At 50.4% G+C, this 23,895-nt stretch overlaps 6 protein-coding genes across 6 annotated transcripts; 4 read left to right on the top strand and 2 right to left on the bottom strand.

Moving 5' to 3' along the window:
• The first annotated feature begins 389 nt into the window (after positions 1–389).
• LOC101754541 (probable serine/threonine-protein kinase PBL7) lies at positions 390–4,921 on the top strand. The gene is made up of 5 exons (XM_004958566.4): positions 390–733; positions 2,484–2,683; positions 2,816–3,005; positions 3,260–3,651; positions 3,764–4,921. Exons 1-5 carry the CDS (start codon positions 637–639, stop codon positions 4,277–4,279), a joined length of 1,395 nt encoding a protein of 464 aa, XP_004958623.1. The 5' UTR covers positions 390–636; the 3' UTR covers positions 4,280–4,921.
• A 2,399-nt stretch (positions 4,922–7,320) lies between these two features.
• Positions 7,321–10,690, bottom strand: LOC101754153 (lipase). Its single transcript, XM_014804633.2, is given in 12 exon segments — positions 7,321–7,635; positions 7,638–7,828; positions 7,918–7,994; positions 8,087–8,281; positions 8,371–8,532; positions 8,625–8,697; positions 8,803–8,870; positions 9,008–9,055; positions 9,186–9,251; positions 9,378–9,457; positions 10,041–10,114; positions 10,369–10,690. Coding segments are annotated over 11 exon segments (1,050 nt in total). The 5' UTR covers positions 10,111–10,114; positions 10,369–10,690; the 3' UTR covers positions 7,321–7,615.
• Positions 10,691–13,552: 2,862 nt separating this feature from the next.
• LOC101772379 (zinc finger CCCH domain-containing protein 10-like) lies at positions 13,553–14,353 on the top strand. Its single transcript, XM_004959819.1, has one exon. The coding sequence runs from the start codon at positions 13,553–13,555 to the stop codon at positions 14,351–14,353; it is 801 nt and encodes a 266-aa protein (XP_004959876.1).
• Positions 14,354–15,320: 967 nt separating this feature from the next.
• Positions 15,321–17,239, bottom strand: LOC101753749 (premnaspirodiene oxygenase). The gene is made up of 2 exons (XM_004958565.3): positions 16,214–17,239; positions 15,321–16,126 (listed from the first exon to the last, which is right to left on the bottom strand). The coding sequence occupies exons 1-2, from the start codon at positions 17,114–17,116 to the stop codon at positions 15,503–15,505; spliced, it is 1,527 nt and encodes a 508-aa protein (XP_004958622.1). The 5' UTR covers positions 17,117–17,239; the 3' UTR covers positions 15,321–15,502.
• A 911-nt stretch (positions 17,240–18,150) lies between these two features.
• LOC101771977 (cysteine-rich receptor-like protein kinase 19) lies at positions 18,151–21,295 on the top strand. The gene is made up of 7 exons (XM_012843768.2): positions 18,151–18,979; positions 19,353–19,454; positions 19,561–19,742; positions 19,848–20,061; positions 20,254–20,491; positions 20,596–20,749; positions 20,860–21,295. Exons 1-7 carry the CDS (start codon positions 18,151–18,153, stop codon positions 21,148–21,150), a joined length of 2,010 nt encoding a protein of 669 aa, XP_012699222.1. The 3' UTR covers positions 21,151–21,295.
• Positions 21,296–21,841: 546 nt separating this feature from the next.
• Positions 21,842–23,733, top strand: LOC101753338 (GDSL esterase/lipase At2g23540). The gene is made up of 4 exons (XM_004958564.4): positions 21,842–22,511; positions 22,631–22,879; positions 22,969–23,224; positions 23,307–23,733. The coding sequence occupies exons 1-4, from the start codon at positions 22,128–22,130 to the stop codon at positions 23,528–23,530; spliced, it is 1,113 nt and encodes a 370-aa protein (XP_004958621.1). The 5' UTR covers positions 21,842–22,127; the 3' UTR covers positions 23,531–23,733.
• Positions 23,734–23,895: the final 162 nt, after the last annotated feature.

Genomic DNA, 23,895 nt, shown 5'->3' with positions numbered 1-23,895 from the left:
CGTTGCCCACATTTTACATGTAAATCGCATTGCACAATCTAGCTAGCTAGCTCGTGCAGATTAAATGAAATCGTATTGCTTGTTGGATTTAAGCCTCTAACATTTAGATTTATTACTAAAAAGAGAGCATTAATTAATGGCCATTTTTACCAACAAATCAATAATAGCACTCCATCATGCATATACCAGGAATAATGCATGGTGTGTATATACTTGTATATAAAGCGTACGTTCTACCAAACCTAATCAAACAGCCGTATACAAATGTACACGTTAGTTTGACCTTTCGCATGTGTCCTAAATCATACATTCTGCGGGCACACACCACGACACCGCGAACCAAATTCCTCGCCAAAAGAACATTTCAACCGGCACTATAAAGCACCCAAATTTGCCAGCCAATAGCCTGAACCTTCGCTACCACCCCAAGTTGCGCTTTTGTTTATACGCCTCTCCAGTCTTTGACTTCCCTTCCCCTCTCTCTTCCTCCCTCCCTATCCCCGGCGGCCGGAAATCTAGTCAAATTCAGCTGCTTTTATCCCGGCTGATCAGCGGGCGAGAGGGGAGGACAAGTCTTGAGCTGAATTTCTCGGAGGTTCGGCTGGCATTTGCGAGATAGTGGTCAGGAACGGGCAGATGAGCTGCTTGCCGTGCTCCGGTTCGTCGGGGAAGGAGGCCAAGAGCTTGGACGCGCTCTCGCCGTCGCCCCGGCCTGCGGCGAAGTCGGCACCAGGTAAAATCCGGCTCCCAAGCTGTGCGCTTGTCCGATTTGGCGGAAACTGCAAAAGTTATCGTCTTTTGTGAACCCGCTTATTGCTTTGCTTTGTTCTATCGGCTACAGATGTTTGCTACTTGCTGTGATTAATTGATCGATTCATTCATTGCTCTAGGCGTATGTTGGTGTAGGATAATGCTGGATTTTTTTTGTGGGGAATAAAGTCTGGAATTTTAGTGTCTCTTGTCTGACAGAAGACGCAACTGGCGCTGTTGATTCATTGAAGTAAACATGGAATTAAGTGTCTTGTAATAGTTGCTTCTCGGGGTATGATTTATTAGCTTAGCAGTGAGGATCTCTGCATTAGTTTTGATTCCTATGGATAGATTTTGCTGGCGGATAGAATTGTTGGTTAACTGATCATTATTCGTTAGTGGTGAAGGGGACACAAAACTACTCCTTGGTGTAAAACTGCATTTGACTTTTCACTAGAGGTGGGTGGAAGGGAAGAAAATCTCTGAGGTGAAGTATTCGAGAGAGAGAGAAAACTGAGGTGAAGGGTGCTATTACAATAATTTCATTTACAGACTCTGTCTTAAGCAACCAAACAACAATTGTTTCATGTGTTCTATAGCCGTGTTGTCTGACTGATTCCTAGTTGTGTCAATTTGCTTGCTTTGAGTTTGCTTGAAGTGTGGTTCACTCTATGTGTGGTTGTTGGAATGAAGGGGGAGTTCAACACACGTATGGCAGTTTAGTTCTTAGTTGCTGAACCTGCAATTCTGATCCTTGATTTGAAGGCAAGCTATTGTTCATTTGTCTGTTCTGTGGCTGCTGCATTTTCTTACGCATCTGCAGCCGAAGGCGTCTTTTAACATTAAATAACCACTGATAAAATTGATGGACAAGCTGTTTAATGATGAGAGTCCTTGACGGTCCACTTGGGTTAATTTTGTCTCAGTTGCATTGAAATGCAGAACTAATGGAAGTGCTAGTCAAATTCCTCATTAAGTGATTATATTGTTTGATTCTTTTTTTATTTTACATGTCCATCTGGAATTCATTTTATAAGTCAAAGCATAAGAATTTCCTTGTCAAGTGACTAATGTGTTAGCAACCTATACTATTGCCTGTAAGGCACGCCTAGGACGGCATGCGCTGCCCATTGCGTGCCTACCTGTGTGAATCACACATGCCACCAACCATACTTCCCTCTTGATCCTGTTTCTATAAATCAATGAGGTGGATTGTATCGGCTGGTGGCCTATAATGTAACCTGTGCTATCTCCAGGAATACAATCTAATCATGCATGAATTCATCCGCTTTCATAATGAAATGTATGTTGATACGAGAGTCCTATTTTATGGGATACACCTAATCCTGAAGGATATGCCTCGATTGCCTGATATTTCCTTGTCAAGTGGAAGTATTTAGCAAGTAATGCCAGGTAGGATACTTGGAAAATTTTAGGAGTGTTAATACCACGCTGAATCTGTGGTTGCAACAGTAGAGTAGCACCATGCCTTCTCCACCAACTTCACTGTACAGAGTGTTAATACCACACTGAATCTGTGGGTGCAACAGTGGGTAACCAATAACAGATTGAATGTTCCGATAGGTCTGGAAATCTCTGAAGTAGCATCCTGGACCCATTTCTTTATCCCTGGTTTTCTGTATGTCTGAGTTGTGTGGTTTATCTATATTGATGAAGCATATGCATTATTAATGAGGATTTATATGCTAACTTATATCTTTCTGATGGATCAGTTCGATCAAAATCACGTGCTTCGGGCTCTAGGAAGGAAGATTCTGTACCTGTTCGCAGAGGAGGAAACACTGCACATGGCCCCACACAGATTTTCACTTTCCGTGAGTTGGCCATTGCTACCAAGAATTTCAGGAAAGATTGCCTGTTGGGAGAAGGTGGCTTTGGTCGTGTGTATAAAGGACGCATGGAAAATGGACAGGTTTGCTAACATTTGCTAATTTTGGATATAAGTCTCATTAAGAAGAAAAGGGAGAGCTCGCCTGATTGTTCTAACTGGTTGAGTGACTGAGACCTTCATTTTCATCTCGATTTTGCCCATGTCATCTGGCAGGTTATTGCTGTGAAGCAACTTGATAGAAACGGCTTTCAAGGAAACCGTGAATTTCTTGTGGAGGTTCTCATGCTAAGTCTCTTGCACCATCCTAATCTGGTCAGATTAATTGGATATTGCGCAGATGGTGACCAGCGCCTCCTAGTTTACGAATATATGGTGTTAGGATCACTAGAAGATCATTTGTATGGTAAGCATTGCGCTACATTATGGCAGTTGTTAAATATATACTGAGTTGATGATTTCCCTAGGGGTCCAAAATAACAATATTTTCTTGGCTTGGCTTTAGTCTAAATTTTTTCTAACACGCTACATTCCAATGAGAAAGGTCCTAGCTATTCTCCACCATTAGTTTTTTTTTACCGCTGACACAATCAATAACATTTCTAGATATTCTCATCTATATTTCTTCTTTTAAAACTCATGGCATCACTTTCTTGCTAGATTGTCCACCAGACAAGGAACCTCTTGACTGGAATACAAGGATGAAAATTGCTGCCGGTGCAGCGAGAGGTCTGGAGTATCTTCATGATAAGGCAAATCCACCTGTCATATACAGAGATTTCAAATCATCAAATATTCTTCTGGGTGAAGACTACTACCCTAAGCTATCTGATTTTGGACTTGCAAAACTTGGTCCAGTTGGTGACAAAACTCACGTATCAACACGAGTTATGGGAACATATGGATATTGTGCTCCTGAATATGCCATGACAGGACAGTTGACAGTAAAATCTGATGTTTACAGCTTCGGTGTTGTATTCCTTGAACTTATTACAGGCCGCAAAGCAATCGATCACACCCAGCCTTCAGGGGAGCAAAATCTTGTTGCATGGGTAGGTTCAACTGCACCAAGTTATTCCATTCATTCGGTTGAGGGAGGCAAATAACCTGTCATATCTTTGTACGTGCCAACTGCCAAGTCACTGATCTCCATTAAATTTGCAGGCACGTCCACTTTTCAGAGACCGAAGGAAGTTCTGCCAACTTGCTGATCCATTGCTGCAAGGCCATTACCCAAAAAGGGGATTGTACCAGGCTTTAGCTGTTGCGGCCATGTGTTTGCAGGAGCAAGCAGCATCCAGGCCTCTCATAGGAGATGTTGTCACTGCACTATCTTATCTAGCTTCACATCCTTATGATCCAAATGCACCTACCACAAAGGATTCTAGGACCTGCCCATCCACACCAAGGGCAAAAACACACCGACGAACAACCAGTGTTCCTGATGCTCAGCATGCTGCTGAGTCACTTATGTTGAACTTCCCAGACTTGAGGAAGGACACTACCAGAGGAGGGGAATTCGAGCAGGATCATACTGAAGGTTCTGGCAGCAGTAGTAGCTCTGGAAGGAATGATGGCCTGGATGTTCCACAACTTCTGGCCGTTCCTAATGGGAAAGCTTACAGTGAAGCTGATAGCATTCAGAAGTCCACTGTTAAGGTTGGTGGCCGTGAGAAATAGAATGCAGAGCCAGGCAAATTTTGCAGGCAGCTTTGATGGTACATGTGATGGATGGATTATACCATTCTTTCCATGTTTACTATCAATTTTGCCATGAATCTCCATTGCTTGGCAAGAGTCTTTTTCGACAGGACTATTGTTGAGAGTTGCCACAGGCTTGTTTTTGCAGACCCGGATAGCCACATACTCCATGGTTGGCTTTTAGTTGCCTCCATGAACCACTTCTAAAGTTCTTCCAGGTTTTACATGAAGACTCGGGCTGATGCAAGGAAGAACCATCCCGTTGCTGAGAGTCAGACTTCAGAGTACGCATTTTGGTCAGCTCAGCTACATTCCTATTGTCAAAGCTCCGCACTGTGATGGACCCTGCAGTATGCATCATTCAACAATGGGAGTGAATTTTCTTGTTTTATTTTTTGTAGAAACCACGCTTTGTGTGACATTGTACTGCAGAGTGGCAGCCCGGATTGTGTGTCTGTACATGTAAATGGGTTGTATTTGTAAGTAGAGCTATTTTTTCGTTTGTCGGTGATGATGTGATGAGTGATTTGCAGACGACATGTCATACATAGTTCTGTACAGAAAAGGCTGTTTGATTTTTGTTGCTTGCTATGTAACAACTGAATGCTGCTTAGTTGTGCCTGGATGCTGCTTCTCTTTGGTTATAACTGGAGCTGGATTGGAAGGGCATAAGGAGGAAGGTAGAAAAATACCAGAGGTTCTTCTGTTTGGACTGTAAATAACAAGAACGAAACAAACGGGAAGGAGCCCGGTCTCCGAAAGGGCAAAGGACGAGGATGGACGAGGCCGTCATGGTCAGCGCCAACGCCGCGCGCCCTCGCCGCGCCGGCGTCTCAGGAAGCCTGTGAGCGGCGGCGGCAGCGTGCGAGGGGTCTCCAAGCATGCGGCTAGGACGCGTGGACTTGGAGAGGATCTCAGGGGACGCGTAGCGGCGGCTAGCCGGGCCAACGGAGATCGGCGGCGGCAGCGCGACCTCGCCCGGATGTGCCATGTCGCCGGTGCGGATATTTTTCAAAATGCCCCCTGGATCGCGATTAATAGTCGCGATCCGAATATATGCAAAAAGACCTTACTATTTTGTAAATAGACCCCGCGATTAGGAAGAAGTCTACGTCACCCCTAAACTATCGAGGGTCGACCACACTGCAAAACCGGGTATTATACCCCTAAACTTTTCAAAACTATTCAAATAACCCCAGAGTGGTTTTAGAGGTGGTTTTGCCACCGTGGTTGCTGATGTGGCAATGGCCCACGTATCAGCCGCACCGTCCCTCTTTCTCCCTCCCTCTCTCCCCACAACAGCATTCTCTCTCTCCCTTTTCCTCTTACCTTCTCCCTCTCTTCCCCGTTGATCCTCGGCCCCATGCCCCCACCCTTCTCCTCGAGCGGGACGGACCTGCGGCGCCGGCGTCGGCGAGCACGGAGTCGTAGGCGATGTGGTGGGCCTTGAGGCGCTTGAGCTCCAGACCCGGCCTGTGCGTGGCGCGCGCGGCGGCAATCCAGGATGCGTCCTCCTATAGGAAGATGGTACAGCTGCTCTGCCGTCCACTCTATCCGCTAATTCTGTCCTATGCAGATACACAGTGATGCTCGTGGTGCTGTGAGAGGCTCTGGCTCACTCGAGCCCATGCACTTCGGCGGTGGCGAGGCACGCGGCAGCAGGACTCGCGGCCGCAATAGGTTGAGCGCTACACCAGTCAAGCTTGCAGTCGAACTCACTGCCGTGGCAGGGCAAGGGTTGCGCCTGCCAAGCCCGCACCGAGGTTTCAGCTGCCATCGGTGGCGTGCCCGTCCGCGATACGCCATGGATTTTCTCGATGTGAACTCCCCGTAGCCGACGATTCAAAGCATTGAGTTGAGCACGAGCTTCCCAGAAGCAGCTGGGGTTGTTGAGCCTGATGACCATGACGGTCCAGGAGACCGCGTCCTACTCGGGCATTTCGGCGAACATGGCGCGGGCGTCAACAAGGGAGCCGGACCTCCCCGCGCCACGCAAGTCAGAACAAGGCCCTACGCCGATCCAGATCACGGCGGAGCAGATCCTCCGTGGGCCCCAGAACGGCATCATCATTAGATACACCCGTCCAAGCAGAAGATCACAGACTCCCACGAGCTCTCTAGCAGCGGGCGGGTCCATGGCCGCCGGAGGCCCCTCTGCATCGTTGCGGCACTAACCGACGTCCGCATTGCCCCCTGCGGCCCATGTTGTTCGCGTTGCCGGATGAGACGACGAGGATCAGGGGCTCGGAGGCCGACGTGTTGGAGACGACGTCTGGCGCGTGGAGCTCATCGGGCAAGCTTAGCTGCATTGAGGGCGGCAATGTCTTCCCTGGAACAACCGAGCAAGAGCAGGGGAAGAAGGGAGAAGCCCCTTACCTGTTGACTTACAAGTGGGGCCCACATGCCAGCCGGTCCACCTCAGCGTCTTGTCAGCTCAGCGCGCCAGCGTGGCAAAACCCCCCTGCAGTACCACCTTAGTGGTTATTTAAATGGTTTTAGGGTTAAACATTAGGGGTTATTTAAATGGTTTTACAAAGATAAAAGGGTTAAACATCTGATTTTATTGTTGAGGGGGTAATGTAATGGACATTCAGTATGTTGGGGTTCCGTAGATTTTTTCCATCGTAAAAAAGCCCTCTAGTTAGGATCTGAAATATTGTATAAAGCTCCTGGTTTGGATCGTTCCCTGCTCCGGTCCATTCGCCGGCGGCCGCTACCGCCGCCGTCCATGCCACCTGCGCCCCAGCCGGGAGCGAAACGCCCCATCCCGTCCAAGCCCCAAAACTGGCTCTATGTTTCCCCAATTCCCACAGCAACCGGGAGAGAAATCGGAGGCAGGCGTGGAGCCGCGATGCCTCCGCCGGCGGCATCCGCGGCGCGCGGGCCGGCGAGGACGGACAGGAGGTCCGCGGCAAGGTCTTGCAGGGAGGTTTGACAGTCGGCACCAGCTGTGGAGTGCCACATTAGGAAGGTCGATGTACTGAGCTTTTGCTGGCATTCTCTTGCAAATACACATACCATGTACGAATGGGATTACTCTTAACTTTATTGCAAGTTTACAGCGTGCATTTACAGAGCATTCTATCATCATCATCATCCAACAGGCAACAGAAGCGATGGCCTATAACGCTATGAATCTATCTTGCTTATGTACATATCTACGGCCTACACATTTACAAGACATCAAGAGCATTGCTTGCATCCCAATCTGAACGAAATCCTCCAGCTGAACTACTTTGGTCTTCATCTTCCAGAGAAAAGCAGGGCTTTGCTTTTCGCTCTGAATTTGCATATTCTACGGAATGCTGTGGCTATCTAGAACTGCTCCAATCTGTCTGTACGCTAGGTTCAACAATGGAGATGTCGGCATTGTGCTTTGTCGTGATAATATTGCTGGTAAGCTCCTTTCGGAATTGCTTAACGCTTTGAGCTGCAATGATTCTACAGGTGCTCCAGTCATCTGCTTGCATATCGACTCCCAGGTAGGTGAAATGGTCCTGAATGCTCAAGCTGAACATGGAGACCGACCTAACACCACAAATGAGGAGGCAGAATGTTACAAAAGAAGCTACTGAGAAACCACATTTGAGCTGCCATGAAGGTATGAGCCCTCAAACCTGCAGCAGTCTGGGTCTTCACCACTGTTGTCACAAATCTGCTCGGTTGTGTTGCCTTTAGAATCCTGGACCCATACCTGAAATTTCATAAACATGACGGTAATACTAATACATGTGCATAAAAGTAGTGTGCAAAAAGAGTTGTGTAAAGTTCACGTGCAAGGTATACCTCTCTTGGGAAGTGGTGATATGTCAACTGGGGAAGAAAGGAGAAATAAGGTGGCAAATGTGGCACGATATCATGTCCGTGTGTCACTCGAATGGTGTTGGGTACATATTTGGCAAAGCATGAGGCAAATGCAGCATTGCCAACACGAGGCTGCCCGAACGTCATGAGTTGCACACTGTCACTTCCCAGTTTCATCTGCGGAGAAATGTTTTGTTCAAACTTGGTTCCAGGATTACAATCCAAAAGTATTTAAGAGAGCACATCATGAAATTCTAAAGCCTTACAGCAAGATCGAGTGCACAAAAAGAAGCCATGGCTCCTCCCATTGAGTGGCCTGTCACTATGACATTGATATCCCCATATGATTTTCTTGCCTTGTGAACAGCACTTGTGATAGCTAGACGCAAAATTGTATTATTATAGGAGGAGAAAAATCCTCTGTGCACCTTTAACCAGAGTAGTACAATCAAATGAATACTCAACCTCTTGTTTTTTCCAAAAAAAGAAAAGAAAAGAGAGATATTTTGTTGGCATTAACCTTTGCATTCGGCATGTTTGGATAGCTTAGATCAAGCTGCTTCCATATCAAGTCCTCGATCCAATTCTGTACACTGGTTGATCAAATCTAAAAGTAAATGACATTTAACTGAAAACAGTAGCCTGTAAATCAGAATTAGTCTAACTGAGAACAATAGAGGCAAATGCAGCTAGATCACCTGTTCTCTTGAGTTCCTCTGATTGCAACGACAATTGAATTTAGATTATGAGCTACACCAACAAACGCCTGTCACATTATTCAGCCAAAGAATGGTAGGTAAAGGGAAGGATATCATGAAAAGATTGCTGGGTATGATAGCAACGAGCCATACGATGTCACAGAAATTCATGATAACTGAATTCAAACTGTGGTGAGAAAGGAACCTGCAAGCAGTTCTCCACGTCAACAATTAGAGATCTCATCTCAAAGCCCTATTTCAGAAATCAGAAGTTGGAAACCATATCAAACTAGAAACTAATTTATCCTGGCCAATGGCCATTTCAGAGAGCAACTTTGTGCTTTAGAAAGGGGGAAATGGTTCAATATGTAGCAATTTCTTACTTGAGTCAAGTCATTGCATCTCGAGCATGTCCATGTATAAAGAGCAGTTAAGTCTGACATATACACCTAGAGATAATACATCGCCATCAGCTTAAGTTTAGTTTGACATAAAAGCAGGAAACGGTAGGAAACTGTTGATATTCAGTTCAAAACAAAGGTCGTGATAAAAAAAAGGGGAAAGTTTTAAGTTACCGCTGAAGCATATTCCACAATAGTCTTTGCAAGAGTGTGATTGTAGACAAAACTCTGGTCACTCTTCTTGACAGGTAGCTCTGTGATAAAAAGACAAAACAAAATTGTAGGCTCATTCTGGTGTTCAACAATGTTGTAGTTCATGAACCCATATACTTCTATAGTCCCCGATCTTCTTTGTTTTGGAGGGCCACCAATCATAGCTTCCTTTCCAGCAACTACATTCCACTATATCAACAATAAGGTTGTACTAGGAAATAACAACTGTCAGGCACTATGTACCTACTTTCCCTCTCTTCTCCACAAAATTAAAACTTTTTTTTTCTTTCCAGATGTTTGTACAAGCTTCTATATGCATCCCCCAATCATAGCACTATAGCAGTCAGTAAGTGCAGTAAATTGGCCCAGTTGCTGGCATGTCCCCACTACCGGACAGGCAGAACAGGGCGATTGCATCAGTTAGCTGGTAGGTGTCCCTTGTCTCTACACAAAGTTACACCATTTCAGATGTTTGCGAATGCATTGACACGCTGAATCCATTCACTGGAAACGGTAAAAGAGTACAGGGAATATCTTGCTTGTCGTTGTTCAAGCTAACTCAATAGTGGAACCCAGCAAGCATGAAAACTGTAAACTGACCACGGGAGAATCACATGGAACTACCTCTTCCGTGAGAAGCAACAGAGAGCAAGAGTATGATGAGAGCCACCACGCCGGTGCACCTCCTCCCCATGAACCTGCAGCCACATCCAGACTGAATCTCAATCAAACGGAGCATAAACCCAAACCCAAACCCAAACTGAATTCCAGTCCATGGATACACACGACGAGAAAACGAACAAAGCAGGTAAATTGGTGGAGCATTGACAAGCTAGGAGCTCCAAAATGCAGGGAGAAAGAGCAGTAGCAGGAAGCAGTTCCAAAATCAAACGCATAAACGGAAAAACAAAAGATTAGAGGGGAGAAGAAGCTTGAGGGCGAAGGATTTGACCTTCCAGGGAGCTCTAAACGCGAGGAGAGGGAGGGATTGGGCGAACGAAATGGGAGAGACTGGAAGATCCAGGAAACGTACGGCTGGTGCGCGGCAAGGAAGAAGAGTGGGCGCCTCCCTCTCCCTCGCCTCGCCTGCGGCCTGGCGGTCGCTTTCAGGGCGCTGTGTTTGGAGGGAGAACCGGAGGGGGAGGAGAGAATATGCTATGCCCGGCGGTTCCTTCTCCGGGCTCCGGGTTGGTTCGTTGGTTGTGCTGTTCTTGCCAAACTGTGAAGACGGTCGGACAGGGCCTGGCCCTCAGTCTTCAGAATTCCGAAAAAGACGTCCTTTTGTCGCCGATTTTGTTGGATTAGTTAAAAGAGGATTAGTAGTATCACGCTGAGGAATCTCGCTGCGGTTCCAGCATCTCAGTTTGCTCCGCACCCGCACCGGCATCAGCGGATAAAGATGCCGATGGGATCGATAAGGAAATTTCGCTGAGAACCAAGGATACGGATTTCGTTTTCGTGTGGATAATAACGAGAACACGGGCGCATTTGTGAGTCAGAGCTCTGCGCCTCCGAGGCGCGCTAGGATGTAGGGACGGTGGGAAAAGTCGTCGGTGCCGGGCGAGGCGCTGTCCGCGCAGGTGGACGTCCCTCGCAGGTCCACCGGAAGCTGGGCCAGTGCACGTGGCGGCGCATCGCCGTTTGGAGTCGTCGGCTTCGAATGCAGCGCCGCGAGGGGGAACCCAGAAATTTAATCGGAGACGATTCCGGATCTGCTAATGGCGATGAGAGTTTACTGCAAGAATTCGCCATCCCTGCGACCCCGCCCCACATCGATCGATCGGCTCACCAGCCTCCGAAGGCCCCACTGCCAGCATCACGCACGCACGACGAGCATACATGGCCGAATAGGCCCGGCCCAACAACGATCGACCCGAATCGCGGCCCACGTCGTACCCTTGCTTGGGCCACATGTGCAGCAGTGGCATCTCGTTCGTCGTCCCAAAGGCTGCTCATTCAAAGGCTAGAACAGTGAAGAATCTCCATGGTGCACCTAAAGAAACGTTTAGTGAAATGCGGATCAAAGCGAAATGTCTCCAAGCTTATTCGGATCTATGCGGCTTGTATTACGTACTGCAAAGACAGACACAGCGGCAGCGTGACCACGCATGCAGAACAGCCGCGCCGACATGCACCGCAACTTAAAGCTGGGCCACGAAATCAAACCTGCGCTAATAGTAAGCAACAGCGCTGCAGGTAGCCCTCGCACCGCGACGACGATGCATCCATCGCGTGCTTGCAGTTGCTGCAGTCCCCCGGCCGAAGCCGAGAACGCATGACGCCCGCATGCATGCATGCATGGCGCCGGGCGCGCAAGTGCTGGTGGGATCTGTCGCCTTGCCCAACGGAAACCGCAAACCGCCAGCCCAGCTAGCGCCGTCACAGCCCAGGCCATCTCCATGGCTGCACGCGACGCGACGACGACGTCTGCAGCTAGCTGATGGTGACCGACGACGGATTTTTCGTCCTTGCGTACGTGCACCGAAGGAGAGGCCATGGACGCTGCCGTTTCCCTTACCTGGCGCGCGATTTTTCATGGTCTGCTGGCTGTACGATTTGCAGTGTCCCGGTAAGCAATGCAAGCGGTGCCATATACATATCGTGTCACCGTTGATGTGTAAAGCAGTGTATTTTAATTAGCAATAATAGCGGAGAGCAGTTTGTTTGTCTGGGATGGAAAGTATCTTTATTAGGACACAACCAAGGTGGCAAGGTGCCTGCACTGTACAGTACTGGTATTCTGAAACAACAATCCGACGTGGATATGACACGAACTATAGTCATGCGTGATTGCATGTGCGTATGGCAATGCTTTGTTTCAGTGGGTGCAATACATGCTGCTGTATATGCATGAAACTAAAATGAATAAAAATGTTTAAATAAAATGATTGGGTGCATGGCATAACATTTTACCATTCACAATCGATGTAAAAAAGTGTTACATTATATCATAAAATTTGCCGGTTGGTACTACTATAGTTTTACTGCGACGGTACTATACGACAATTGGCACCGCAAAATGCGCTTGAGGAAACAAACTATCATCACGCAAACTATTTTGTCGATTACGGCGCGCATGCACACGTCAGTTTGACAGCGGCATGGATATCTCGCCGCTATACCATGGCTATAAATAATGCCGGTGCCCAGCCGTTCCCCTTCATATGCCTCTTGTATGCATAGATGTCAATCACAAAACACCGATATCACGATGCTCCCCGAGTGAAATTCACCGTTCCGCACTTCGGCCTCTCTCGTGTGCGTCCTATCTCCCATTCTAATATAGCACCATTCCTCATTCGATGTTATATTTGATTATGGTTAAGATCTCTTATTTACATTTTTTATCAGAATAACGTGGTGACTTCGTCAATCTCAAGATATGCCGACCATCCGGAAGTCTCCGTATAGGTAAGGTGTCTACGTGTCATAGCAGTGATTGTGTGCGTGTATGTGAGTGCCCATACTTATAGGCAATCTTACCCTGCGAAAGTGCCACATGATATACACACACTCCTCATGGTTTTGATTCCTAACATATTGGCATATATTGGACAAATCTCTCTTACGTGGCCACCCCTCTACCCGCCACTAGTGACTAACAATACTGTCTCTCACGCAAATTAAAGCCTCATGTTTTTTTTTCGACGAATTAAAATCTCATGAATGCAGTTGCATTTACATGTCACTTGAGATATCCAACACCCAAAAGTCTATAACATCTTGAAGCTACATGGGTACGAGACAAAACAGCCCCGCTAGCGAGACCCCAAGCACTGCACCCGATCCCCTGTAAGTACAGGCATTAGGGTCTAGAGATTTTCATGTGCACAAACAAAATCACACTTGACATATACACACATACCACACGCATTACACACCTACCATAATAGTAGAAAGTAAAACCATAACCCTCACCATTGCAAGAAACCACAAGAACATGAGCAGATAAGCCAACAAGTAGCATCGCTCCAAGCCCAAAACATCATAGCTTCATGATCATCTCATCCTCTGCATGCTCGTGGAGAGCCTGTGCTGGCCTCCAAGCCTATAGCTAGCTAATCCAGCGATCGTAGTAGTGCACTAGCTAGGTACTTAGATATAGTGTGTGTTAGTATAAGAGGAAGGAATTCTCGATGGATGACATATCCTCCATGGCTACGGGTAGGTACCGAAGGTGGGCGGCGGCGAGCGGTGGCGCGGACTCGAGCGACCCCACGACGTGGTACGCGTGGGCGCACCGCGGGCACCGTCTCTGGGCAGCCATGCCGGACGCCTTCTGGATCTACATGTACAAGGTCCACCGGTGCCCGCAGCTGAGCCGCCACGACTGGACGAGGTGCCCGTACGCGCACAACGGCGAGCGCGCCCGGCGCCGCAACCCGCGCCGCTTCCCCTACCTCGCCGTCACCTGCCCGGCGTTCCGCGAGTCGCAGCAGCAGCACCTGGCCCGGACGGGGGCCGCGGCGTCCTGCATGCACGGGCTCCAGTGCCGCTACGCGCACGGCGTGTTCGAGCTGTGGCTGCACCCGGCGCGCTTCCGCACCACCATGTGCCAGGGCGGCTTGGCGTGCCCGCGCCGGGTCTGCTTCTTCGCGCACTTCCCGGCGGAGCTCAGGGCCGAGAACGACCCCGTGCCGCTCGCCGGCCTCCCGCCGCTGCCGCCGCCCCGCGTCCCGCGTGCCGTGCTGGCCCCTGATGAGCCCCTCTCGTTCCCGCGCCGGGTGGACCTCGCTATGCAGGCCATGCTGGGCAAGATCCGCCTGTACGGCGGCAATGACGCCTCTTCGTCATCACCACGTGCTCCTGCTGTCGCCGTTGCCACGGCGACGTTGCCGCAGGACGGCCGCCGCATCTCGGAGGACGGCTCCGTTTACGGCGACTACCCGCATTTCGACCTCATCAGAGACATGGTTGATGATGAGCGAGAAAGCTAGGTAAGAAAGTGGTAACTACCGCACGAGAGTCCGTGCATGCGTCCATCTACGTTTTAGCGTTTCTGTCTGATGCTAACACTTGACATGTCATCAGGGCCGTGCATGGTGTCCATGCGTGCGTTGGGATGGGTCGGCTCCGCGCCAGGTGGAGGTGCTGTGGACGCGAGCAAGATGGAGACGTCAGCAGAGACAGCAGCAAAGCCGCTTCAAAACATGTGTCAGATGTATATGTGATGGAGATCTCCATATGTCTCTGCAGTGCGGTGGGTGTGCATGTACTTTATAAATGAATTATTCGTAAATTGACTTCCTATGTAATTGTAATTGTAATTGTGTGGGCGTGTATGTACTTGACAAGTGAATGGTTTGTAAATTCACCAATATTACCATATTGAGTACAAACTCATATTTTCTGTTATATTCGTAAATATTTTTTTTCTGGGACTAAAATCAACGCCTAAGCCCGACCCATATTGGGTCTGCAAAGTTAAACAAGACAAGTTCAGATGCCCCCACCCACTATTTTTTATGAAAATAATTCATTTTAATGTTTCTGACCAGGCTCAGGATGGCCTAATTTTTTCGGACCAGCAAAATTAGTGTCAAGCCTAGCTCTAAATAATGGCTAAATGTAGTGTCGGCTGTCGGGTGGGACCGGTCCGGGCCTCTTTTGCTCATGTCTAGGTTGTAGTTCTACTTGTATGTGCCATATACCATCTAAAAATGCTCCCCATATCATCACTTGTGCACCTGTTGTTCAGAATATAAATTTCCTTGTGCAGGTATTCGTATATACGTCGTGAAAATGCTCCCTATATCATCACTTGTGTATCGTTTTTCTTTTTTCAAGAATTTGCTTGTGCAGTTATTTTAATCGCTTTGTGTACCATGGAAGTAAAAATATGCATGTAAATATTAGATGCGTTAATGAGCTTCCGTCCATATGATTTTTAACCGTTCGATTCTAAATTGTAACCAGTAACCACACATTTCCACGTGTAGCCCGTTCCAAAGATAATTTGGAGCGGGTAATCAACTCATCACAACGTGATTACGCACATGATCACATGGCCAGCCTGGGCACTAATCAAAGATCACAAGGGTCATCAAGCTAGGACCATCAAGCTACTAAGAAATTCTAGCTAGTCTCTATTCCCCGCGCAACGGCACGCGGACCGTGGGGACGAGCATGAGGTGGGAGAGGCGGCGGGTCGTGATCCCCAGCGCCTCCGTCATGTCTAGCTGGCCGGGCTCCATCCCGTCCGGCAGCTTCCAATCGAAGTGGTAAAGGAGAGAGGCGAGCGCGAGGTCCATGTTCGCCAGGCCAAACCCTATGCCCGGACACATCCGCCGCCCGGCGCCGAACGGGATGAACTCGAAGTCCGACCCTTTGAAGTCGACGTCGCTGTTCTCGAACCGCTCCGGCATGAACTCCTCCGGCGCGTCCCAGTTGCTCGGGTCCCTGCCGATCGCCCACGCGTTCACGAGCACCATCACTCCAGCCGGCACGTTGAAGCCGAGGACCTGGCATGGGCTCCGGCACTCCCGTGGAATCAGCAACGTCGCCGGAGGGTGCAGCCGGAGCGCCTCCTTGATGACCAGTGGGAGGTAACGTAGCTCGCCGAGGTTGTCCTCCGTGACGACCTCCTGCCCGGCGAGGACGCGCCGGACTTCGTTTTGTGCCTTGCGCATCACTCTCGGGTTCCTCATGAGCTCCGCCATGATCCACTGGAGCGTGGTCGCCGACGTCTCGCTGCTCCCGCCAAAGATATCCTGTAGCAATCAGCCAATCACAAAACGATAATACGCGACGTGCACAAAGATGCAACTTAATTTCTAATGAGGAGCTAGCAATCTTACGATGATGACGGCCTTGATGTTCTCGGTGGTGAGTGGTGGATCCAGCTCGTCCTCCCTCTGTATCCTCAAGAGCACGTCGAGCAAGTCCTCTTCATCAACGCCGGCGGCGGCTCTGTTGTCTTGGTGCTCCTGAATGATGGTGTCGATGAACGCCATCATCTCCTCTCGCTGGCTCCTCATCCGGCGCGGCGTCGTGCTGATGAGCATCGCCAGCCGCGAGGACGGGAAGAGATCCGGCAGGCTCTGCGCGGGCACGTTCTTCAGCCGCCGCTCCAGCAGCGTCAGGAACGTCTCCCTGTCCCTGAACCTGCTGCCGATGATGGCGCGCACCGACGCGTCGGCCACGTACGCCGACACCATCTCGCTCAGGTTCACCGGCGAGGCTAACTCAGAAGCCGACGCGGCGACGGAGCGGAGGAGGCGGCGGACCTCCTCCTCGCGCACGGCCCTGAACGACCGGACGCGGCGCGCGCAGAAGAGCTCCGTGGTGCAGATCCGGCGGAGCTGCCGCCACCCGTCGCCGTAGGGCGCGAAGACGATGCCGTAGCTGCCCTCGCCGAGCAAGACCCTCGCCGTCGGGCTGATGGGCCGCGTCGCGAAGGCGAGGTCGTTTGCCCGCATGATCTCGCGCGCCGCGTCGGCCGAGGACGCGACGAGGACCGGGAGCTCGCCGAGTCGGAGCAGCATGAGCGGGCCGAGGCGCCGCGCGAGGTCGCGCATGGCGCGGTGCGGGAGCGCGCCCGCGAGCGCGAGGTGGTGGATGTGGCCGATGACCGGCAGCGCCCATGGCGATGGCGGGAGCCGTAGCGCGCTGCCGTGCCCGCGCGCTGACCGGCGGAAGCAGAAGAGTGGGATGGCGACGAGCAGAGAGATCAAGAGGAGGTAGAGTGGGAGGTCGGCCATGGCGGCGATTTGCGTTTAGTTCTTGCAGGTCCGGTCTCTATCTATCCACCAAGAACAAACTTCCTGTTGGATGCAGGATGACAAGGCCGGTGGTGTCCTTGATTTTTCTTCGTTGGTGATGCTGCCGAGAAATTAACCAGCCAGAACCCTTTTCTATACCCAAAAACCACCACCCAATTGGGAGTTGTGTAGAGAAAAATAAAGAAAACAATGAACTGCATATATACTATGATACTGACATACTGTACTTGAAGTCAGATCAATGGCGTGGTCTTGTCGATCTTTGCTGCGTCGACGGTCTCTGGATCACCGGACTAGAGAGCGGGTCTGTCGGGGCTCGGGACATTGTTTCGGTACAGATTTCTGACGACGTCGAGCCACTAGGACCCAATTGCAACCAGCGATCGGCTGTACCGGCCGGCGTATCTCCAACTTGCTGCGCAATTTCTTGCAGCTACCATACCTCATCATCAGTGCTACGATTCCAACAAGCTCCAAGCTGCCACTACGTGCTACGCGACCATTCAGTGCCAGCGACTGCTGCTGCTGCTAACTATGACGTTTCCTTCAGTTTCAGATAATATTTCACATCACAGACGATTCCAACTGATTCCATCGAAGCAAAGTCAGATACCGCGCTCAATTTATAATCAGACGTCTGGCAAGTAGTCAACAGCGTGCTCATCTTGATAGCGGCTACCGCCGAGGACGCTGCACTTCATGCTTGCGTGCTCATTACATTATTGTAATTTCTTCTACGATTGCTCCGTTGCAAAAGTAAGCAACTAAACAAGAGGTTTTCCTACCTAATTACCTTGGTCAACTTTGTCAATGTCGTCGTCGACGCTGATGCTGGCATGGATTACATTGCCCGGCGGGCGATGATGATCAAGTGGCGGCGGTACCCAAAAGCCCCAACAGCAAGCTTTCCTGCTTATAAGAGCTCCATAGATCACCTCCATGCCAACTACGACCTTAAGCTACTGAGATAGACATACTAGTTAGACGTCTTCGATCAACACACGCGCAGCGGCATGTCAGCTTCCTTCGCCCACTTCATGCTCCTCGCCGTCGCCCTGGTTCTGGTTGCGTTCGCGGCGAGTTTGCCGCCGGCGGCCGCGGAGGACACCATCCTGGGCCACAAGTGCGGCATGCCGGCGGCGGGCAACAACGCGAGCAGCGACGCCTACAGGTCCAACCTCAACGCGCTCGCCGCCATCCTCGTCGCGGGCGCGAGGGCGAACGGCTCGGCCGCCGGCGCGGTCGGCGCGGCGGCGGCGCCCGACGCGGCATACGGCGTCGCGCTCTGCCGTGGGGACTTCACGGGCGACGCCTGCGCCCGGGGGCTCGGCGACGCGCTCGCCAGCGCCGTCAACGACTCCGAGAGCGCCTTCGGCTGCGGCCGGCAGCTCAGGGACGTGACGCTCTTCTACGACCGGTACCAGCTGCGGTTCTCCGGCGCCGACTTCCTCTCCGGCGACGGCGACACGCCGAAGTGGGCCGGGAACAACACCAACTTCGTGAAGCCCGCCGACGCTGCGCGGCGGTTCGACGGGCTCGTCAGCGAGCTGGTGAACAAGATCGCCGATATCGCCGCGGGGAGGCCGGACAGGTACGCGACGGGGCGGTCGCGGTTCCAGGAGCAGGGCCTGACGCTGTACGGCCTGGTGCAGTGCACCGTGGACATGCCGCCGGAGCGGTGCCGGGCGTGCCTCGACGGCCTCATCTCGGCGTTCCCGGCGACGTTTCCCAGTGGCCAACATGGCGGGAGAATCCTAGTGCCGCGGTGCACCGTGCGGTACGAGACGGATGACACCTTCTTCAACACTGCCAACTTGTCAGTCGACCTGCACAAACCCAAACGTACGTGTACCCTTTTTCTTTGCCCTCAAATCCTTCAGTTTTGGATATTACTAAAACATAGTATATCCTATATGCACTTTAACAAAAAAATTTATCTAAATGTTCATTAGCCAAAAATATGCAATTATTTGAAAGTATTTTTTGCATACTAAAATCTGTTAATGATATCATTTCTATAAGTGACAAAATTAATTGTCTTGTTTAAATTAGGGATCAAAGTTTTCAATTTTTGACTAAAACACCCCAAGAATCATTATATATGTTTATTTGAGAAGATATATTTACAAACATGAGCACATTCCACAATTTATTAGTAACTCTAATTTCTTGATTTTGTTTTAACTGCCGTTATTATTGATGCTGACGAATACAGCGAGCAAATCTTGGCTCTGGGCGACCATACCGGTTGTCTCTGTATCCCTGTTGGCTGCAAGCTTTCTTCTGTACAGGTGGATCAAAATACGAAGAAAAAGAGGTATATGTGCGTGATGTGTCACTCTTATGCTAACAAAGAATCTTCCAAACTTTTCCGTCTTGCCTGAACATGAAAAATGAACTGTTGAATTTCTACCTGTGATCAGAACTTGCTCGGTTGGAGCTTTTTAGGTTGTCTATTGCTGTGAAAAGTGTGATCAATCTCTGGAGAATGGAAGAAGGCAACTCAGGGTTTTCGCTTTACGATTTCTCTCAGATGAAAGGCGCTACTAATGGTTTTTCGATTGAAAACAAACTTGGACAAGGTGGTTTTGGTGCTGTCTATAAGGTATTTAAGTCGTTTTCAGTGATGTTCAGACATCACAAGAAGTCCTGTCTCTATCTTCAAGCTGAAATAATTGTTCTAAGTACAATATATGTTTGGCGTTGTCAGGGTCTGTTGCCTGATGGGCTTGAAATTGCAGTGAAAAGACTTGCTCCCTGTTCTTCGCAAGGTTTGCTAGAGTTCAAGAATGAGATCCAGCTCATTGCAAAGCTTCAGCACCGAAATCTAGTCAAGTTGTTGGGCTGCTGTATTGAAGGGGAGCACGAGAAGATTCTGGTGTACGAGTACATGGCAAATAAAAGCCTAGACCTCATCATCTTCGGTATCGCAACAAGACTACCTTGAGAACTTCTACAAAATAAAATTTTCTCCTTGAAAACAATCTTACCCTTGAAAACTTCTCCAACGAAAAGATCTTCCCCTTGAAAACACCGTTTGCAGACCTAATTTTCTATGATGAAATTTGTGAATTTTCTTCTTAGTTTATTAATCTAACTTCAGTTGTATTTTGCAGACAGTAAAAAAGGAGTGCCACTGGACTGGCCTAAACGTCTGAATATAATCGATGGGATATCACAGGGGCTTCTTTACCTCCACATACACTCACGCCCCTGCGTTGTCCATAGGGATCTCAAAGCCAGCAACATTCTCTTGGACAACGAGATGAACCCCAAAATTTCAGATTTTGGGATGGCTAGGATATTCAGCTCTAGCGTGGCCGAGTCAAACACCACAAGAATCGTAGGCACACAGTAAGCAGCTCTCTCTGCATACGCTTGCTAATTTTCAAGTTGACTATAAATTTTGTATAGTTTACTTGTACGCTCCACTGAACACTTTGTTTTGCATGATCAAGTGGCTACATAGCTCCAGAGTATGCCTCGGATGGAGTCTGCTCGGTCAAATCTGACGTCTTCAGCTTCGGCGTCCTGCTCCTGGAGATCATAAGCGGGACGATGACCACTGGGTCCTACAGATACGATGGCAAACTGTACAAGCTCATCGCATATGTTAGTTGAAGATAATTTTGCTTGGTCCTTGAAGTTGAACTTTAAAATTAGTCAGAAAATAGCAGCACAGTTACCTACTTGTGGTTTAATTTTTTTTCCTTGTATTGTAGGCTTGGCTGCTCTGGAAAGCCGGGCAATGGCACGAACTGGTCGATCACTGTTTACTAGGGAATGAGAGATACCACTTCACGATGGAGAGGTACGTCCATGTGGCCCTTCTCTGCGTTCAGGAGGGCGCGGACGACCGCCCCGCCATGGATGAGGTCGTCAAGATGCTGAGCAGCGGCGAGGGCGTGGTCCTCCCGGAGCCGAAGAAACCGGCGTACTTCAATGTGCGCCCCGTGGGCACAGAAATGTCCGCGTCCTGCGACATGGGCATCAGCATAACCTTGTCGAGATAGCATCATCAGTTGCTGTGATGGTACATATGTTTGTATGTACGATTGTATAGTAGCACACTGACACCCAACGTTTAGACTGTAGAATGCTCTCCTATCTGTTCCATTCACAATTTCACATGCTGTGTTCAAAGCTTCAAAGGCACTTCAAGGTGAGGAATGTCTACTGTAACTGTAACTGTACCGAACAAGCAAGGAGACGCAGCAGATATGCAGGACCCAAGGCCGATAAGGACGGGTTCACCAATCACGCTTTGGTTCAGCAATTGTTCTTCAGAGCCGAGTCTCTCGCGATACCGAATCCATCACCGCCAGCGACAGCGATAGGCATTCAGTAATCCCAGAGAACGACCAGACTCCTGTCCAAGGAAACAGAGACCACACGCCGCTCGAGCTCGGTTCGGTTGTTTCAGGCCACCTAAACTAACCGCCACCTAACCACCAGAGACGCTGCGGCCCCGGGGAAAAGAATAGCACCCAGCTTTCTGGATGCCAAACTCACATCAACCCTGCTGACCCGGCGACCGCACAACCGCCACGCGGCAGACGGCACACGTCGGAGGCTCGGAGCTGCAACGACGACGGCCGGGGTGATCGACATGACAACCGATGGTGAGACCCCTGTTTGTTTAGCTACCATATCTAGCTCACTGCTCGCAGCGCAACCGTCAAACCAAACAACTGCACCCGCACACTCCCCGAGTCTCCTGTCTCCTCCCCATATCAAGAAGCAAGGAACCCGATCGGGAACAGTTCCACCATTGTTGGCCGGCGAACGAGCTCTCCTCGTTCCTCGGAGATCTTGATCCGGAGCTAATATAAGCCAGGGTGCCTCATCCGATCACCTACTTCCATAGTCGGCTACCGCCTATATACCACGCTCGCTCGCCCCTGCTTTTCCGTACCTGCAACGTCTTGGAGTCTTGTTGTAGCCCGCTGCTTGCGCCCTCACTGACTGCAACCAGCAGAACGAAGCAAGCATGGGTTGGGCGGCGGCAATGGCGGCCGCCGTGGTGGCGGTGCTCTGCGTGGTGGCGAGAGGGGAGGTGGTGGACGAGTTCGGGGGCGGCGCGTCCTTCATCTTCGGGGACTCGCTGGTGGACGCCGGGAACAACAACTTCATCCCCTCGCTGTCCAAGGCCAACATGACCCCCAACGGCATCGACTTCGCCGCGTCCGGCGGCATGCCCACCGGCCGCTTCACCAACGGCAGGACCATCGCCGACATCATCGGCGAGATGTTGGGCCAGGCGGACTACTCGCCGCCGTTCCTCGCCCCCAACACCACCGGCGGCGCGATCCTCAACGGCGTCAACTACGCGTCGGGAGGCGCGGGGATACTCAACGCCACAGGCAAAATCTTCGTGAGTCGTTCGTCCACCAATCCTTACTAACTTCCCAAATTCTCCAGACAAATCGTACGTGTCAGGTTGCTGACTGAAGATAAAAAAATGACCCATGCATGGATTAATCTGTTCATCAGGTGAACCGGATCGGCATGGACATCCAGGTGGATTACTTCAACATCACGAGGAAGCAGCTGGACGACCTGCTTGGCAGGGACAAGGCCAAGGAGTTCCTGAGAAGGAAGGCCATCTTCTCCGTCACCGTCGGCTCCAACGACTTCCTCAACAACTACCTGATGCCGGTCCTCTCCACCGGCACGCGGATCTCCGAGTCGCCCGACGGCTTCGTCAACGACCTCATCTTCCACCTCCGAGACCAGCTCACGGTGCGTGTTAACGTGCTTGGAGCAGCTTCAGCTAGTCACCACACCAGTCGGCAATGGCGGATCCTGAACGCTGTCTGTTGTTGCTGCAGAGGCTGTACACTCTGGACGCCCGGAAGTTCGTGGTGGCGAACGTGGGCCCGCTGGGGTGCATCCCGTACCAGAAGACGATCAACCGGGTGGGGGAGGACGAGTGCGTGAAGCTGCCCAACCAGCTGGCGGCTCAGTACAACGGCCGGCTGAGGGAGCTTCTGATCGAGCTCAACGGCAACCTCCCCGGCGCCAGGTTCTGCCTCGCCAACGTCTACGACCTCGTCATGGAGCTCATCACCAACTACCCCAACTACGGTGAGTGAGCAAGAACGACATGATCGAGACCCTAGCTAGGAGGAGGATGAGATGTGTGATCGATCGGTTGAAAATGCTGCAGGGTTTGAGACGGCGAGCGTGGCGTGCTGCGGCAACGGCGGGTCGTACGACGGGATGGTGCCGTGCGGGCCGACGACGAGCATGTGCGACGCACGGGACAAGCACGTGTTCTGGGACCCCTACCACCCCAGCGAGGCGGCCAACGTCCTGCTCGCCAAGTACATCATCGACGGAGACAGCAAGTACATCTCGCCCATGAATCTCAGGAAGCTCTACTCCCTCTAGGTTTTCCGGCCCCTTCTTCCTGATCATCTGGCCGTCAACGTCGAGCTTGCCTTCCATTCCCGCGTGCAACTGTATCGTCTGGGAGAAGTGCTCAGCTAATCATTTGTGTATGTAATTTGTGAGCCAGTGGCACACTGCAGATACGATTTTTTTTATAAAAAGATAGTTGAGATTAATCAGAAAGAGTAACATTTATCACTTTATCCTCAGATATATACAAAATCAAATCCTATGACGTGGAGTGATTTTTGGCAGATTAACCTTGCTAATAAACTGAAGAACACAGGACGAGTAAGGAGGGAGGTCATCCCTCTCAAAGTCTCAACCAAGCCAACAACAAGAAGCCCGAAGGCGGATGGTTGGTT

The sequence above is a fragment of the Setaria italica genome, chromosome II (assembly GCF_000263155.2).
Source record: "Setaria italica strain Yugu1 chromosome II, Setaria_italica_v2.0, whole genome shotgun sequence".
Classification (NCBI taxonomy): domain Eukaryota; kingdom Viridiplantae; phylum Streptophyta; class Magnoliopsida; order Poales; family Poaceae; genus Setaria; species Setaria italica.
This window is presented reverse-complemented; position numbering and strand designations above follow the sequence as displayed.

What these genes read in the sequence shown, in the direction of transcription:
- LOC101754541 (XM_004958566.4), top strand. Translation starts at nt 637, where the DNA reads ATGAGCTGCTTGCCGTGCTCCGGTTCGTCGGGGAAGGAGGCCAAGAGC. An exon ending in GACGCATGGAAAATGGACAG is followed by an intron (nt 2,684 to 2,815) that starts GTTTGCTAACAT and finishes GTCATCTGGCAG; the next exon opens with GTTATTGCTGTGAAGCAACT. An exon ending in AGCAAAATCTTGTTGCATGG is followed by an intron (nt 3,652 to 3,763) that starts GTAGGTTCAACT and finishes TTAAATTTGCAG; the next exon opens with GCACGTCCACTTTTCAGAGA.
- LOC101753749 (XM_004958565.3), bottom strand. Translation starts at nt 17,116, where the DNA reads ATGGCCGACCTCCCACTCTACCTCCTCTTGATCTCTCTGCTCGTCGCC. An exon ending in ACATCAAGGCCGTCATCATC is followed by an intron (nt 16,127 to 16,213) that starts GTAAGATTGCTA and finishes TGATTGCTACAG; the next exon opens with GATATCTTTGGCGGGAGCAG.
- LOC101772379 (XM_004959819.1), top strand. Translation starts at nt 13,553, where the DNA reads ATGGATGACATATCCTCCATGGCTACGGGTAGGTACCGAAGGTGGGCG.
- LOC101771977 (XM_012843768.2), top strand. Translation starts at nt 18,151, where the DNA reads ATGTCAGCTTCCTTCGCCCACTTCATGCTCCTCGCCGTCGCCCTGGTT. An exon ending in CAAAATACGAAGAAAAAGAG is followed by an intron (nt 19,455 to 19,560) that starts GTATATGTGCGT and finishes ACCTGTGATCAG; the next exon opens with AACTTGCTCGGTTGGAGCTT. An exon ending in TGTACAAGCTCATCGCATAT is followed by an intron (nt 20,750 to 20,859) that starts GTTAGTTGAAGA and finishes CTTGTATTGTAG; the next exon opens with GCTTGGCTGCTCTGGAAAGC.
- LOC101753338 (XM_004958564.4), top strand. Translation starts at nt 22,128, where the DNA reads ATGGGTTGGGCGGCGGCAATGGCGGCCGCCGTGGTGGCGGTGCTCTGC. An exon ending in ACGCCACAGGCAAAATCTTC is followed by an intron (nt 22,512 to 22,630) that starts GTGAGTCGTTCG and finishes TCTGTTCATCAG; the next exon opens with GTGAACCGGATCGGCATGGA. An exon ending in ACCTCCGAGACCAGCTCACG is followed by an intron (nt 22,880 to 22,968) that starts GTGCGTGTTAAC and finishes TTGTTGCTGCAG; the next exon opens with AGGCTGTACACTCTGGACGC.